At 38.5% G+C, this 14,574-nt stretch overlaps 1 protein-coding gene across 1 annotated transcript; it reads left to right on the top strand.

Annotated features, from left to right (window-relative positions):
* The first annotated feature begins 2,447 nt into the window (after nt 1–2,447).
* LOC112234366 (transcription factor Sox-21-B) lies at nt 2,448–5,555 on the top strand. The gene is made up of 2 exons (XM_024402422.2): nt 2,448–2,702; nt 2,910–5,555. Exon 2 carries the CDS (start codon nt 2,932–2,934, stop codon nt 3,655–3,657), a length of 726 nt encoding a protein of 241 aa, XP_024258190.1. The 5' UTR covers nt 2,448–2,702; nt 2,910–2,931; the 3' UTR covers nt 3,658–5,555.
* Nucleotides 5,556–14,574: the final 9,019 nt, after the last annotated feature.

The raw sequence follows: 14,574 nt of genomic DNA, 5'->3' as shown, positions 1-14,574 counted from the left end.
CGATTTACTCAACGAGTCTTTCAGATAACTGTAATTGCTTAGTTGAATATTCGACAACCTAATTTCGGTTGTCGATTCTCCGCCCTTGGGAAAGTCCTTTGAAGTGAAAGTGAAAGGGGAAATTCAGGAAAATAATTAATTTCACCAAACGCGATTAGAGACACTCTACCGTCGTCAATATTTAGGCGTATTTATGACAAACTGCTTTTCACAATATCAGAAAATTAAAGAAGACATTCTTTACTTAGCTATCGTGCGTCTAGGCATGTACCATTTCTATAATACCAGTGCCACCCATGGAGCAAGGAACAGGAAAAGCCACTCAGGAAGAGATGAATGACATTATGCTGTAGATGTAAGAGCCAGTGCAAAGTAGCCTACAACAGTAGGATATTTAGATCAAATAAAAAGCAAAGACCATAGTTATTTAGAAATAAAATAGTGTGCAGTTCAAGCTTTAATGTCACATGTGCAAGTGAAATTACTTTCTTGACAATTCCAAACCCAACAATGCAGTAATCAATATCTATGTAGCACTAACAATAATATAAGGTAGAACAAAAACACAAAAAGTAAGAAGTTATATACAGGGTCAGTTGCAATACCATATTTACAATGAGCAGTGATACTGGAGTGATAGAGGTAGGTATGCATAGGGGTAAGGTGACTAGGCATCAGGATATATGATAAACAGAGTAGCAGCAGTGATGAAATGATGATTGTGTGTGTGTGTGTGTGTGTGTGTGTGTGTGTGTGTGTGTGTGTGTGTGTGTGTGTGTGTGTGTGTGTGTGTGTGTGTGTGTGTGTGTGTGTGTGTGTGTGTGTGTGTGTGTGTGTGTGTGTGTGTGTGTGTGTGTGTGTGTGTGTTGTGTGTGTGTGTGCTTGAGTGCTTGAGTGCTTGAGTGGAGTCAGTATACATGTGTGTGCATGGTATGAGTGTGTGTGGAGTCCTGTGAGTGTGTGGAGTCCTGTGAGTGTGTAGAGAGACAGTGTGTGAGTGTGTGGAGTCCTGTGAGTGTGTAGAGTCCTGTGAGTGTGTAGAGAGACAGTGTGTGAGAGTGTGGAGTCCTGTGAGTGTGTAGAGTCCTGTGAGTGTGTAGAGTCCTGTGAGTGTGTAGAGAGACAGTGTGTGAGTGTGTAGAGTCCTGTGAGTGTGTAGAGAGACAGTGTGAGAGTGTGTAGAGTCCTGTGAGTGTGTAGAGAGACAGTGTGTGAGAGTGTGTAGAGTCCTGTGAGTGTGTAGAGTCCTGTGAGTGTGTAGAGTCCTGTGAGTGTGTAGAGTCCTGTGAGTGTGTAGAGTCCTGTGAGTGTGTAGAGTCCTGTGAGTGTGTAGAGAGACAGTGTGTGAGAGTGTGTAGAGTCCTGTGAGTGTGTAGAGTCCTGTGAGTGTGTAGAGTCCTGTGAGTGTGTAGAGTCCTGTGAGTGTGTAGAGTCCTGTGAGTGTGTAGAGAGACAGTGCAAAAATAAATACAAGGGTCAACTCAGATAGAATTGGGTAGTTGGGGGAGAGAGAGAGAGAAAAGTAAGACACCATTGTCAATACAACCCATATTTATATTTATTCATTTTCCTTTTTTGTACTTTTAACTATTTGACACAATATATGACATATGACATGTCTTTATTATTTTTGAACTTTTGTGAGTGTAATGTTTACTGTAACTTTTTATTGTTCATTTCATTTTTTTAAATTATCTACTTCACTTGCTTTGGCAATGTTAACATATGTTTCCCATGCCAATAAAGCACTTACATTGAAATATTTCAATGAATTGAGAGAGAGAGAAAGTAGCCTATTGACGTTTCCATGTTCACCGCTCATTACCTCTGTCATTGGGCGGCATATTTTTTATTTTATTTGTTTTACCTTTATTTAACCAGGCAAGTCAGTTAAGAACAAATTCTTATTTTCAATGACGGCCTAGGAACAGTGGGTTAACTGCCTTGTTCAGGGGCAGAACGACAGATTAGTACCTTGTCAGCTCGGGGGTTTGAACTTACAACCTTCCTGTTACTAGTCCAACGCTCTAACCACTTTAAGATATCTTAAACTTACTGTGCATTTTCAACGTACTCTTAAGAAAAGCCTAGACTTATCGGGAACAGTTTGGTTACAAGCCCATTACGTTATTTAGCGTCTATACTAAAATGATATTTTTTTAAATAAAGGTAGTCTTACTAATAGTATTATTAATATATTATAATATAATAATATATCGTGACAATAATAGGTTAGTCATGATGATCCATATGATAATATGCTATAAAGAACTACACTATTAATTTCACTATGAAGGACATATGCCATGAGATGAGGGGATATAGCCAAATATACAGTGATGCGTTTTCTTCCGAGTCCGTCAGTGTGTGTCAGATGTACTGCGCATGCTCCTGGAGCACTTTCACTACCTGCCTCTGAAAACCTTATTTCACATGGGGCAGCCCGGAGTTATCAACCATTTGAGTAAACGCTGGATTCAAGTGCTGAGTGGTGGTTAACAGTCTGGCGATAGTAGCAAAACAAGATAAGAACTTCGCTAGGCATATTGCCTTCTCTCTTCTATGCAATATTGATTTTACTCGTCGGACATCAACATGCATCAGAAAACATAACTTTTACAGAGTTTCTCATCAGGACGCAGCGCATTGCTCTTTTCCAAACGGATATCTTACAACGGTGTGATGAAGCACTGAGATTTTACGTACGTTAATGAAATATGTTATTTTAAGCATTTTATCTCACATAATTATTGTTTCTCTGCTAAATATACTTTAATTAGATTACTTAGTTGTATCATATATGTAGACCTATGTAACTTTGATTTGCGTTGTTAGGCAACCTGAGGCTTTACTGTCACTAAATACTAGAAAGAGACTTGACATATTGTCTGTGATATTTCCTTTTTCAGACCATAAGTACTTTGTACCAACATGTCTAAACCAATGGATCACGTAAAACGACCGATGAATGCCTTCATGGTTTGGTCCAGAGCGCAGAGAAGAAAAATGGCTCAGGAGAACCCAAAAATGCACAACTCCGAAATCAGCAAAAGATTGGGAGCGGAGTGGAAACTTCTCACTGAGTCGGAGAAAAGGCCATTCATTGACGAAGCTAAACGACTGAGAGCCATGCACATGAAGGAACACCCTGACTATAAATACAGACCTAGGCGAAAGCCAAAGACTCTGATGAAAAAAGACAAGTTTGCCTTCCCAGTGCCCTACAATCTTGGGGAGCACGACGCGCTTAAAGTTAGCGGTTTATCTCATGGAGCACTTTCCGAACACCTATTAGGGAACCCCGACAAGGCGGCAGCGGCGGCCGCAGCAGCGAGAGTCTTTTTCAACCCGTCCATGTCCACGAACCCCTATTCGTTTTTTGAGCTCGGATCGAAGATGTCAGAGCTATCCTCGCCCTCGTTTCCTTACCCATCTCTGGGCTACCCTGGTGGCACGGCTTTCTCTGGAACTGGCGGTGTCGGTGGAACTCACACCCACACTCACTCTCATCCAGCCCCGGGCAACCCAGGCTACATGATCCCCTGTAACTGTACGGGCTGGCCCTCTGCGGGTCTCCAGCCACCGTTAGCCTACATCCTACTCCCCGGGATGGGCAAACCTCAACTTGACTACCCTGCATATGCAGCGGCATTATGATAGCCTATTGGACTTAGGAGAAGTTTAAATGTGAAAAAATATTCATGCAAGAGTTTATTATGCATGCACAAACTTGTACATGTGATGAAGTGCTCGTCGTCTCAGATATCACATGTGTATGTATATTGATTAATGCCTTTATCTAAGGTAGGGCCTAATGCTTATTTAGAGAACTCTCGAAACTAATATTCATCTGTCAAATCCCAGAGGGACAGAACAAAAGGATGGCAGGAATACAGAGAGCAAAGGGCCCTTGTCAATGTGAATACTAATTTGAAAGGCACCATGTCTGTTGCTAAAGCACCTGCTTTACTGGCTTGTTATCAAGTAGGCAGTTTACTACATCACACAACAAATCAGATATAAACATGAACTGGTCATACTTATCTTCATATATTTTATCTGATAATTAAATATTGTTTAAGAAATATAAATCACTTGCTTTTATATGATTTATATTGTTGTTCAAGAAGGTTTGTTCATTTCTTGTGCTTCTGGCTACGCTCGTGTTGCTTTATTGTTTCAATCAGAACGACATAAGCCTGTAAATGTGTACAGATAGCGTAAATGATGGTAATATTTAATTTGCCATTTGGCTAGTATTTGAGATGTGGTCTGGAACTGACTGGGTGGTTTGGCTCAAAATCCAGTTGATATTTTTCAAACACTGTTTTATAGATGTCTGTAATATTTATTGTTTAGTGGGAATCATTATGCTGACCCGGTTGATTGAACAGTGGACATACCTTGTCCTGTAACATTTGCACATGAAATATTAAGTGCTTATGGGATGTAATTTATTTAAAGGATTCACACTGCCAAGTATGACGAGCCTAAAAGTTTTTTTTTAATTCGACAACAATCGGTATCCTTTCTTTCAACATTGGCAATTCACCAAATTGCCATTTATTATTTTTTGTTTCTTGAGACCTTCGCATTTATGTGCGTAAGGTGCAGCACTCGTTTTTACTAACTCTTAATTAATTAAGTTGTATGTTTTGTGTTTTATTTAAACACCACTTACATGTACTTTAAACTCGTAAATGCTATTATGTTCATTTGTTGAACAAAGGGTTATAATAAAGCTATTGCGGACAAACAGAAAGAATCGCGCTGTAGTTCTTGTTGAATTGCTAACAAGATTTTTATCTGAATTGCCCTGACATGGTCAGCCCAGGTGGAGTGTAATATATCCTCCAAAGTCCGTTTTTGTTCCCGCTGTGAATATCATTACTCGGAAATCTAAATCCACCCATTGTAATCAAGAGCCAAAACCTGATTTATCACAATTTGAATCGTGAATAGGAAGGAAGATAAAACTGAGTGAGTTTCTTTAAGCCCTCCCAGTAAAAATGATCTCTTTTAAGTCTGTAGAACAGAAATCTCTTTGAGGTTTAAAACAGGGCCTGAATTAAGTGTCAGCTTCCAATTACAAAACACAACTAATTGCATTGTATTTAATGTATTTTTGTTATTTATACTTTCTTCAACATTCGTCACTATGTTACGGTTTGTGTGTGCTCACTATGTTACGGTTTGTGTGTGTGTGTGTGTGTGTGGGGGGGGTGCTCGTGCGCGTGTGTGTGTTGGTGATATCTCTGAATTTATGTTCATATTATGACATGTAATACATTGGACATGATATTTAAGCAAACTACCCCTCCTAGATTACATTAAGAAGTTAATTCATATGGATCAGAGCGATTATGCAAAACTAATTTGGACTGTCCAAGGATAATTATCATCCGACACGGTTAATTAAACCCTTTCACCATTCTGCATTCTCTATTGTAACACCCCGATCACTTCTTTCAACTGAACTTTCTGCTTAGCCCTGGAAATAACGCACAAGTGGCCTTGTTTCATTCAGTATAAAATAAAAAATATATAAAATTCAACATTTATCCTCCCGACATTATTTCTGCACATTTTAAAACAAACGAAGTCAACGCTTCACGGGGGACTTTTCTCTGTCTTTGATCCCCATTCTGACACCAGTGTTTTATAACCAGCAGTTTGGCCTTGTTGGAGAATAGCCTATATATACATCAGTAGAGTACGCTAGGTTATTATGGGATATATTTTTTTTCGAAAACAGAAAGGATATTGATTTTTGATTTTTGTTTTCTTGAAGGTACCACTTATTTGATCGTTTTTGGTAGGAAGTAAACCAGAGATTGTTAAATGGTAGTCAACAGTTGGCTGACCGAAACGCCTGAGGTCGCCAGGTTTATAAAAGAGGCGCATCACCATCTCAATGAAAAAATCCCTCTCTTTTTGTGGCCTTGTATTCTATATTATACTTAAGAAAAGGGGGAGAAACCTGAAAGAACTGTTTCTTCACTGGGAGCGTTTAGACGGTCAAGGAGGTTTTGTCTGGGAACAAAACGTGGGTTGGGAGGTTTTTGTGAGAGTGTTGTTTGTTGAAGTGGAGCTCAGCAAAAGCGTCTGCTTTCCTTCATTGTGATGAAAGCAATCAGTGGTATTTGGAAAACTGTTAGCATTGTGCAGTTTTTCTGTGTCCATTGTGGAGGATTTCTTTTCACAAGGTTTTTTTTTCAGCCTATCCAGCTGGCCGGAGTGAATAGCACTGCAATGTGTACACGCTTTGTCCCTCCAAGCCCTTCAAGTAGCCCACATTGAATAGAGTGAGTTGACACTGCATGACAGTGAAACAACACAATAAAAAATACATGAGCACGTGAATAGAAGCAGGAGCATAAATAAATAAAATGGGTGGCCAAAACTGGATAAACTGAATGACAAAACGGTGAAAGGAGGACCTAAAATATATTTAACACGCTAGATTAGCATTAGAATGCAATCTACAAGGCTGAACAATTGGTGAATAGGTTTACCGGCCAAGAAAGAAATGGACTAAATGCCTTTTGAATAGATAAGCCGATGCTTTTTTTTCTCCTTGGTAGAAAAGGGGGCCTCAATGGGAAAGGTGGAGATGCAACTATGCAAATAACTGGGAGAAAACTTTTTTCTTGGAATTGTTTTTTTTCTTCCAGAGTTTGATTCCAAGATAGGCAGGTCATAGAAATTCAGCCATGTCAGTGTCAGTATTGAAAATGACTAAAACCTTTTCAAGAATCATGCTCATAAGCAAGATTGAATTTCATGATCATTTCATTTTCATGTTTTTTTATTTAAACTGGATGCATGGAGACTGAATGATGATCACTGTCAAATCCCTCAATCACATCTCAATGTCTCTGATTGCTTTAGCCTCCTAGCCAAAACCATGGCCCCCAAAACACCATATTTGAATATTTATACTAGTAATTGAAATAAACCTTTTCACCCACACATGCCCAGGCATGTCTTGGAACATCTTAATACACATATGCTTATGGAAATGAGTGAGGTGCCTTGTGTTTTGTATTTAGTATTTATTTATTATGGATCCCCATTAATACATGCCAAGGCAACGTCTACTCTTCCGTGGGTCCAGCAAAATGAAGGCAGTTATACAATTGTAAAAACATTACCATAGATTTCACAACAGTTTTTTTTATCTGATTCTACTGCTTGCATCAGTTACTTGTTGTGGAATAGAGTTCCATGTAGTCATGGCTCTATGTAGTACTGTGCACCTCCCATAGTCTGTTCTGGACTTGGGGACTGTGAAGAGACCTCTGGTGGCATGTTTTGTGGGTATGGATGGATATCTGAGCTGAGTGCTAGTTACAGTATGGTTATGGTATGGTTATGGTCCTGTCTTTGGGTTCGGGGATGCCAGTTTGTGTATTGTAGCTTGTTAGCTGCTGGGAAAAAGGCCCTGCATCTTTTAGCCTTCGCTGGTTAAAGGCATGTCTGGGATCACTGACATTTAAAGGATACTGGGACACCTGCTGTAAGAGAAAAACATATCTTCCACCTTCAATGAGGTGGTTATTATTACACACCAACTCAATGGACACTTCATGTGTGTTATTCAGCATGCTTAATGTGGGTTACTGCTACAGTAGCCATTTAAAAAATAATGATTACATTTAACCTTTATTTAACTAGGCAAGTCAGAGAAGAACAAATTCTTATTTACAATGACGGCCTACAAAGGCCAAAGCCGGACGACGCTGGGCCAATTGTGCGCAGCCCTATGGGTCTCCTAATCACTGCCAGTTGTGATACAGCCCGTGATACAGCCATAATATATCATTTTTCATTTCTATGAGTGTTAGTATGCTGGCTATTACCATTGTCTTGGGCCTAGTGGTTAACTAATGGCTGTTGGAATTTTTGCAGGGGGTGTTTTTCTCACCATCTAGCATGGTGAACCTGTGGAGTAAAATTATTCCCCCTTACTCAGAATGACACAATCACCTTGTGCTAGCAGAGTTGTATTTACATAATTTCCACAGTGTATTTGAAATAACTACATCTCTCGAGATGAGGGGCGGTCACACAAGATCAATACAGTAAAGCACTATGATTTCCCACAGATTACATTCATTATAGTTTACTCAATATTTAGTTCTGAATTCATTTAACCCTTATATTAGTCCCATTACACATAATATTGGGAATATATATATATGTATATATATATATGTAATTGTTTGTCATTTAGCAGGCACACTTATGCAGAGTGCTTTACAGGATGTGCTCAAGGCACACATCAGATTTTTCACCTAGTCAGCTCAGGGATTTGAACCAAACCATGTTTCAGTTACAGCCCAACTCGCCAAACCGCTAGGCTACACCCAGCCCATATCATACACATCATATTTAGTCTCATCATTGTCAACATATGCAAATGTTTTTTCTAGTTTCATATAATTTTTTTAAAAAGTATATAAATAATGCATCTGCGTTACAGTAGATCAAGAGGCAACGTAAAGGTTTCTCTCATGATTTCAAGCCTTGGCTGTCTCAGATTTTCATAAACCCTTTTATGTGCCTGTAAGACATTTGTAGAGGAGAGATTAGGCAAATGAACATGCATATGTAGCACTGGGTCAACTCTATGCTGACCTCGGATAGATATACAGACGTTCTACATTCCTAATTTGCTCGGGGCTACCCCACAAGGGCTTGGATTAAAGCCTGGCTTCAATGGTTTAGTTGGATCAAATTTAGCATTTTTCTCAGAGATGAATACTAATAAACCATCATCAGCTCTTTGTTGTGTTTTATTTCATGAATTTAAATACTTGGGACACATTTTTTTAAACAGATCTGTATATTTTATATTGAACAAAAATATAAATGCAACATGCAACATTTTCAACGATTTCACTGAGTAACAGTTCATGTGAGGAAGTCAGTCAATTGAAATAAATTCATTAGGCCTTAATCTATAGATTTCACATGACTGGGCCCACCCACTGGGAAGCTAGGCCCAGCCAATCAAAATGAGTTTTTCTCCCAAAAATGGCTTTATTACAGAAAAAAATACTCCTCAGTTTAATCAGCTGTCCGGGTGGCTGGTCTCAGATGATCCTGCAGGTGAAGAAGCCGGATGTGGAGGTCCTGGGCTGTCGTGGTTACATGTGGTCTGCGGTTGTGAGGCCAGTTGGACGTACAGCCAAATTCTCTAAAATTATGTTGGAAATGGTTTATGGTAGAGAAATGAACAATAAATTATCCGGCAACAATGTTGGGGAACATTCCTGCAGTCAGCATACCAATTGCACACTCCCTCAAAACTTGAGACATCTGTGGCATTGTGTGTGACAAAACTGTTACTTTTAGAGTGGCCTTTTATTGCCCCCAGCACAAGGTGCACCTGTGTAATGATCATGCTGTTCAATCAGCTTCTTGATATACCACAACTGTCAGGTGGATTGATTATCTTGGCAAAGGAGAAATGCTCACTAACAGGGATGTAAACATATTTGTGCACCATATGAGAGAAATAAGCTTTTTGTGTATATGCACATTTTCTGGGATCTTTTATGTCAGCTCATGCAACATGGGACCAACACCTTACATGTTGCGTTTATATTTTTGTTCAATATAGTATGGGTGGAGAAAGAGAGATCTAATGCTATAGGGCAGGTTTCTCTGTTAAGAACCCCAAAGACATCGCTGACTTCTCCAGCTCATTTCAGGCAAATCAAAGTGTGAAAATGTCCTTTCCTGGAGCAATCTCTCCATCATCTGGTTGCGTCAAGAATGTTTATGAAGGCTATGCGCCGTATTACCTGTAATCTCCAGAGAAGGACCGGCTCCGTTTCTTACTTCTCTATGCTCACAGGAGGGAAAAATGCCCCCAAAATATCTTCATTTGCACCTTTCCGACCAAACCTCCATGTCTCATATCAAAGGCTCCAAAGCATACATGTCACTGTGCCCAAGGTGACCAGAAGAAATGAGAAAATCTCTACAGTACATTCCCATAAACATGCCACATCCTCTGAAGTCTAGCTTCACTTTCAGAAGGTCCAAGTTTGTTTAAAAGTACATAATGCAATGGTATATGGACTCCTGCTGGGGCTCAGGGAGGCATTCTGAAATTAGGAACAGGGGGGTGAGCTGAAGGTGTCTCCTCTTGCCCTGGTGAGAGCATGGTGGAGAACATATCATTTATCACATTTCCACTAACATTATCCACGGGTAGCTCTGAAATATTTGAAGTGTATATTTGGTCTTTGACCAAATATGACTTTTACAAATCCATATTATTGAAGGCCACCACAACATAATAATTTTTTTTACTCAAATAACTGGGTTAAATTCCAACAACTTGACTTATGCCTGCGCTGTCACTGTGGTACATTTCTTTGTTGCTGCAGGAGGAAATGGTGAAACTACTTCCTCGTTCTTGTGTTTGTAGAACATTATGCTTCGGAGTCACTAAGGAAGGATATCTTAGATTATCTGTAAGTATTGTTGGCATAACTATACACAATTGCTCAGGGAAGGTTTGTTCTGCGTTTGTATGGTCATCAAATGACTCATAGTTTTCCCTCCAGGCCAAGAATTCATCCAATGAAGTCAAGCAGTTACACAAGATATTATGAGGGAGAGGACTGGGATTTCCATGTGATCTTTGCATGAAAAGGATTGAAATTATGATCTACAGTAGATAAAGTGGTATCAGTTGTCTCAGCGGTCAGTTCTCTTGTGTTCTGTGGCCTGCCAGACAAAGCTTGCTAGGTCATATCGTAACCATTTCCAGAGAACAACTTGACTTTTTTGACAGTATCAAGGATAGACTCTACCAGTATTCATTACCTTTTGCGAATAGTCGTGTTATGTCACAGATAGAGTATAATTCAAAATGGTGTATTTAGTAGCCCTTTCCTGGAGTCAAATAACCAAATCGTCTTAGAGTGGCCTCATGGATGGAATGTTGTTAATATTTTTCATAATTTCATAATTAATCATCATTATTGTTGGCTCCCAAGTGGCGCAGTGGTCTAAGGCCACTGCGCCTTAAGGCCATCTAAGGCCATCGCAGTGCTAGCAGGCGTCACTACAGGCCCTGGTTTGATCCCGGGCTGTATTACAAACGGCTGTTATTGGGAGTCCTATAGGGCAGTGCACAATTGGCCCAGTGTCGTCTGGGTTAGGGGAGGGTTCGGCAGGGGTAGGCTGTCATTGTAAATAAGAATTTATTCTTAACTGACTTGCCTAGTTAAATATTTAAAAAAACCTGCTAAAAATCTAGTGTTTCTATGTCAAAGGCTTTTGTTATATTTCAGTCATCTGTGATGTATATAAAGTGTAATTGTCATGCCCTGACCTTAGAGAGCCTTTTTATTTCTCTATTTGGTTAGGTCGGGGTGTGATTTGGGTGGGCATTCTAGTTTTTCAATTTCTTTGTTGGCCGGATATGATTCCCAATCAGAGGAGGCTGTCTATCGTTGTCTCATACTTAGGCAGCCTTTTTTCCACCTTTAGTTTGTGGGATCTTGTTTGTGTGTAGTTGCTTTCTGCAGTGCATGTAGCTTTATGTTCGTTTTTGTATTTTGTTGTTTTTTCGGTGTCATTTAAATAAAACTACTATGAAGCCTACTATGCTGCACCTTGGTCCAATCCATCTTATAACAATCGTGACAGTAAAATTGCAATGCAAACTCAAAATTGAATACATTTCAACTCTATATCTGACATGGTAGAGGTGTCTTTTTTTTGTCCATGACCATGTGTGTGAGGTGTATCCTTTTGTTTCAAATATATTTGTTTAAGACTACCAAGAAACACTCTGTGTGACCTTATTTACCCCACTGTAGTAATAACTGTATAATAGCATGTCTAATGTCAAAATCAAGCACAAATTACTCATAGGAGTAAGAGTATTTGAACATGAATCAATTTGCCATAGCTGTTAGAGACAGGTAAGCTTTAAGATACCAGGTCTTACAGATGTAGGATCTTAATTTGATCACCCTGTTGCAGGAGAACTTTCCCGCAATGCAGGAAATGTAATTTGTAAATTGTATAGTGTATTTGAGGTTTAAAAAGTCTTTGCTTGACACCCAGCGTCATAACACAGTATGACACTGTCATAACCATGTCATAATATGTCATAACAGCTGACATAACTGGCCATAACCTGCTATAATATGGTAATAACACTGTCGTGCCACATATATTTAGACCTGTTGTGACATTTATTGTGTTATTTTATGGCTGGTTATGACACCTACATAAGAGTGTCAAAACACACAAAACATACAACACAAGGCAAAACAATCCATTACAGCCTACATGTCAACAATATGTTTATGTTATATATATATATATATATATATATTTATTTTTTTTGTTAGAAAACCATGTTAAATTATCATTGTAATTGTGCACACATTGATGTCAGACATGCACCTACCCTCAATGTTCTGTTGCTGATGACCGGGATGAATGCAGAAGCAGATTTTAGGAGCAGGACTCTCTTTTCAACTGATAACTGATATAAGGGCATGTACGTGATAGGCTTATCCAGCTTGTATGATTCTGATGGTCACAATGCTTCTTGATAGTGTCATGAAGTGTATTTTCTTAGTCCAAGAAAGTGACACAAGAAATTGACAAAGGACTGTCATAATGCTTCATGACAGCATCATAAAGTGTATTTTCTACAAGTTGTTTAAAATTTGACGAAAAAACATGACTGTAAAGAATTCATTACGACAACAAAGGATTTAAGAGAAAAATAAGGTTTTGACATGTAGATGTCATAACCAGCCATAAAATTACACCATATATGTCACAACAGGTGTAAATATATGTGATATGACCATATCATCACAGGTTATGACTAGTTATGTCAGCTGAAATGACATATTATGACATGGTTATGACCGTGTCGTAACGTGTTATGAAACTGGGTGTCAAGTAAAGTGTTACATAAAGGTCTATTCATTATAATCCACATCATAATTCACATTTCCTATTGCTGCAGGATTATTTTCCTGCTGTAACAGACTTGTTCAAATTATGATCCTACATCTGTATTCCATTGCCTTCATTCCATTACTGTGCACTTGTATCCCTTCTTAAACAGCACTTTGTGAGGCAAAGACTCTCCCTGTCTTTACTGTAATAGACTGTATAACACTAAAGCTCCCACCATGGTCTGGAAGAAATTACTACACTGACAATCTCTCCCATCAGAAACAGTGGAGCAGAGCTGCTTGAAGCTGCTTGATGATTCTAGATCAGTGGTATTCAAACTTTTTCAAACAAATTATTTTCACCAGAATTTTTGGGGGACACCATTAAAAAAATATTTTTTAATTACATTTTTGGCAACCCCATTGCATGTCCCCCCTTACTAAGACTTTGAATACCATTGTTCTAAATTGTGTAATTTAAGTTCAGGCACCACACTCGAGTAGCTTTTTTCTTCTCTTCTCTTAATCATATCACAATCAATGTTTACCTGTTGAATGTAGACACACACACACACACACACAAATGTATTTAAATTTGTCTGAAATATTATACAAAATATGCAAACGAAGTGATATTGTAACAGTCTTCTTCCTCCTCTGACGAGGAGTAGTAGGAAGGATCGGAGGACGTGGTAAGTGTCCATAATGATATATTTTATAAATAAACTGAACAAAATAACAAAAGTACAAACAAACAACCGAAACAGTCCCGTATGGTGAAAACACTAACACAGGATACAACCACCCACAAAACACAATAGAAAACAGGCTGCCTAAATATGGCTCCCAATCAGAGACAACGACTGACACCTGCCTCTGATTGAGAACCATACTAGGCCAAACACATAGAAATATAACAACAGAACAAAATATAGAAAAACAACATAGAATGCCCACCCTAACTCACGCCCTGACCAACTAAAATAAAGACATAAAAAAGGAACTAAGGTCAGAACGTGACAGATATTTAATTAAATATGTCCATATTTGCATGTAGTGCAAATTCCTTTTTCTGGACACATTTTCTAAACGTATTGGTTAAATTTTGTTAAGACACTCCAGGACCGGACTTATTCAGACTCGATTATGGATAAATATGTAAGTAAAATGAATCTGTGGCACATTTTTCAAAGCAAACATTATCTAGAATATTTATTTTTTACAATGTATCAAGTCTGAAGAACATAACCACACAAACACTGGTGAATGCAGATGCTTCTGAAGCTGAGAAAAATGACGTGTGGGAAGAGTCTGTCTTTCAGGAAATGGCAGTTAAAGACAAGTACATTGAATTTAGACTCCCAATTGCTAAATGCCTATTTTGACCCAATCGCCATCTCTTCAAAGTAAGTTACTACATATAGTCCAGTTTGTAAGATTCTCTATGAAATGGGCTTTAAAATTATGTGTGATTCAATGTACTGAACTTTTAAATAATGGATATATATATCCATTTAAAAGTAGTTAAAAAGCATGAAATGTTGATGCCACTAGTATGGCAAACTAAAGAAAATATACATTTATATTACGTTTTTGACATTTATATGTTTACATTTTAAAATAG

This window comes from Oncorhynchus tshawytscha, linkage group LG26 (assembly GCF_018296145.1).
Source record: "Oncorhynchus tshawytscha isolate Ot180627B linkage group LG26, Otsh_v2.0, whole genome shotgun sequence".
Taxonomy (NCBI): domain Eukaryota; kingdom Metazoa; phylum Chordata; class Actinopteri; order Salmoniformes; family Salmonidae; genus Oncorhynchus; species Oncorhynchus tshawytscha.
This window is presented reverse-complemented; position numbering and strand designations above follow the sequence as displayed.

Coding starts and splice junctions, on each gene's coding strand:
- LOC112234366 (XM_024402422.2), top strand. CDS start 2,932: ATGTCTAAACCAATGGATCACGTAAAACGACCGATGAATGCCTTCATG.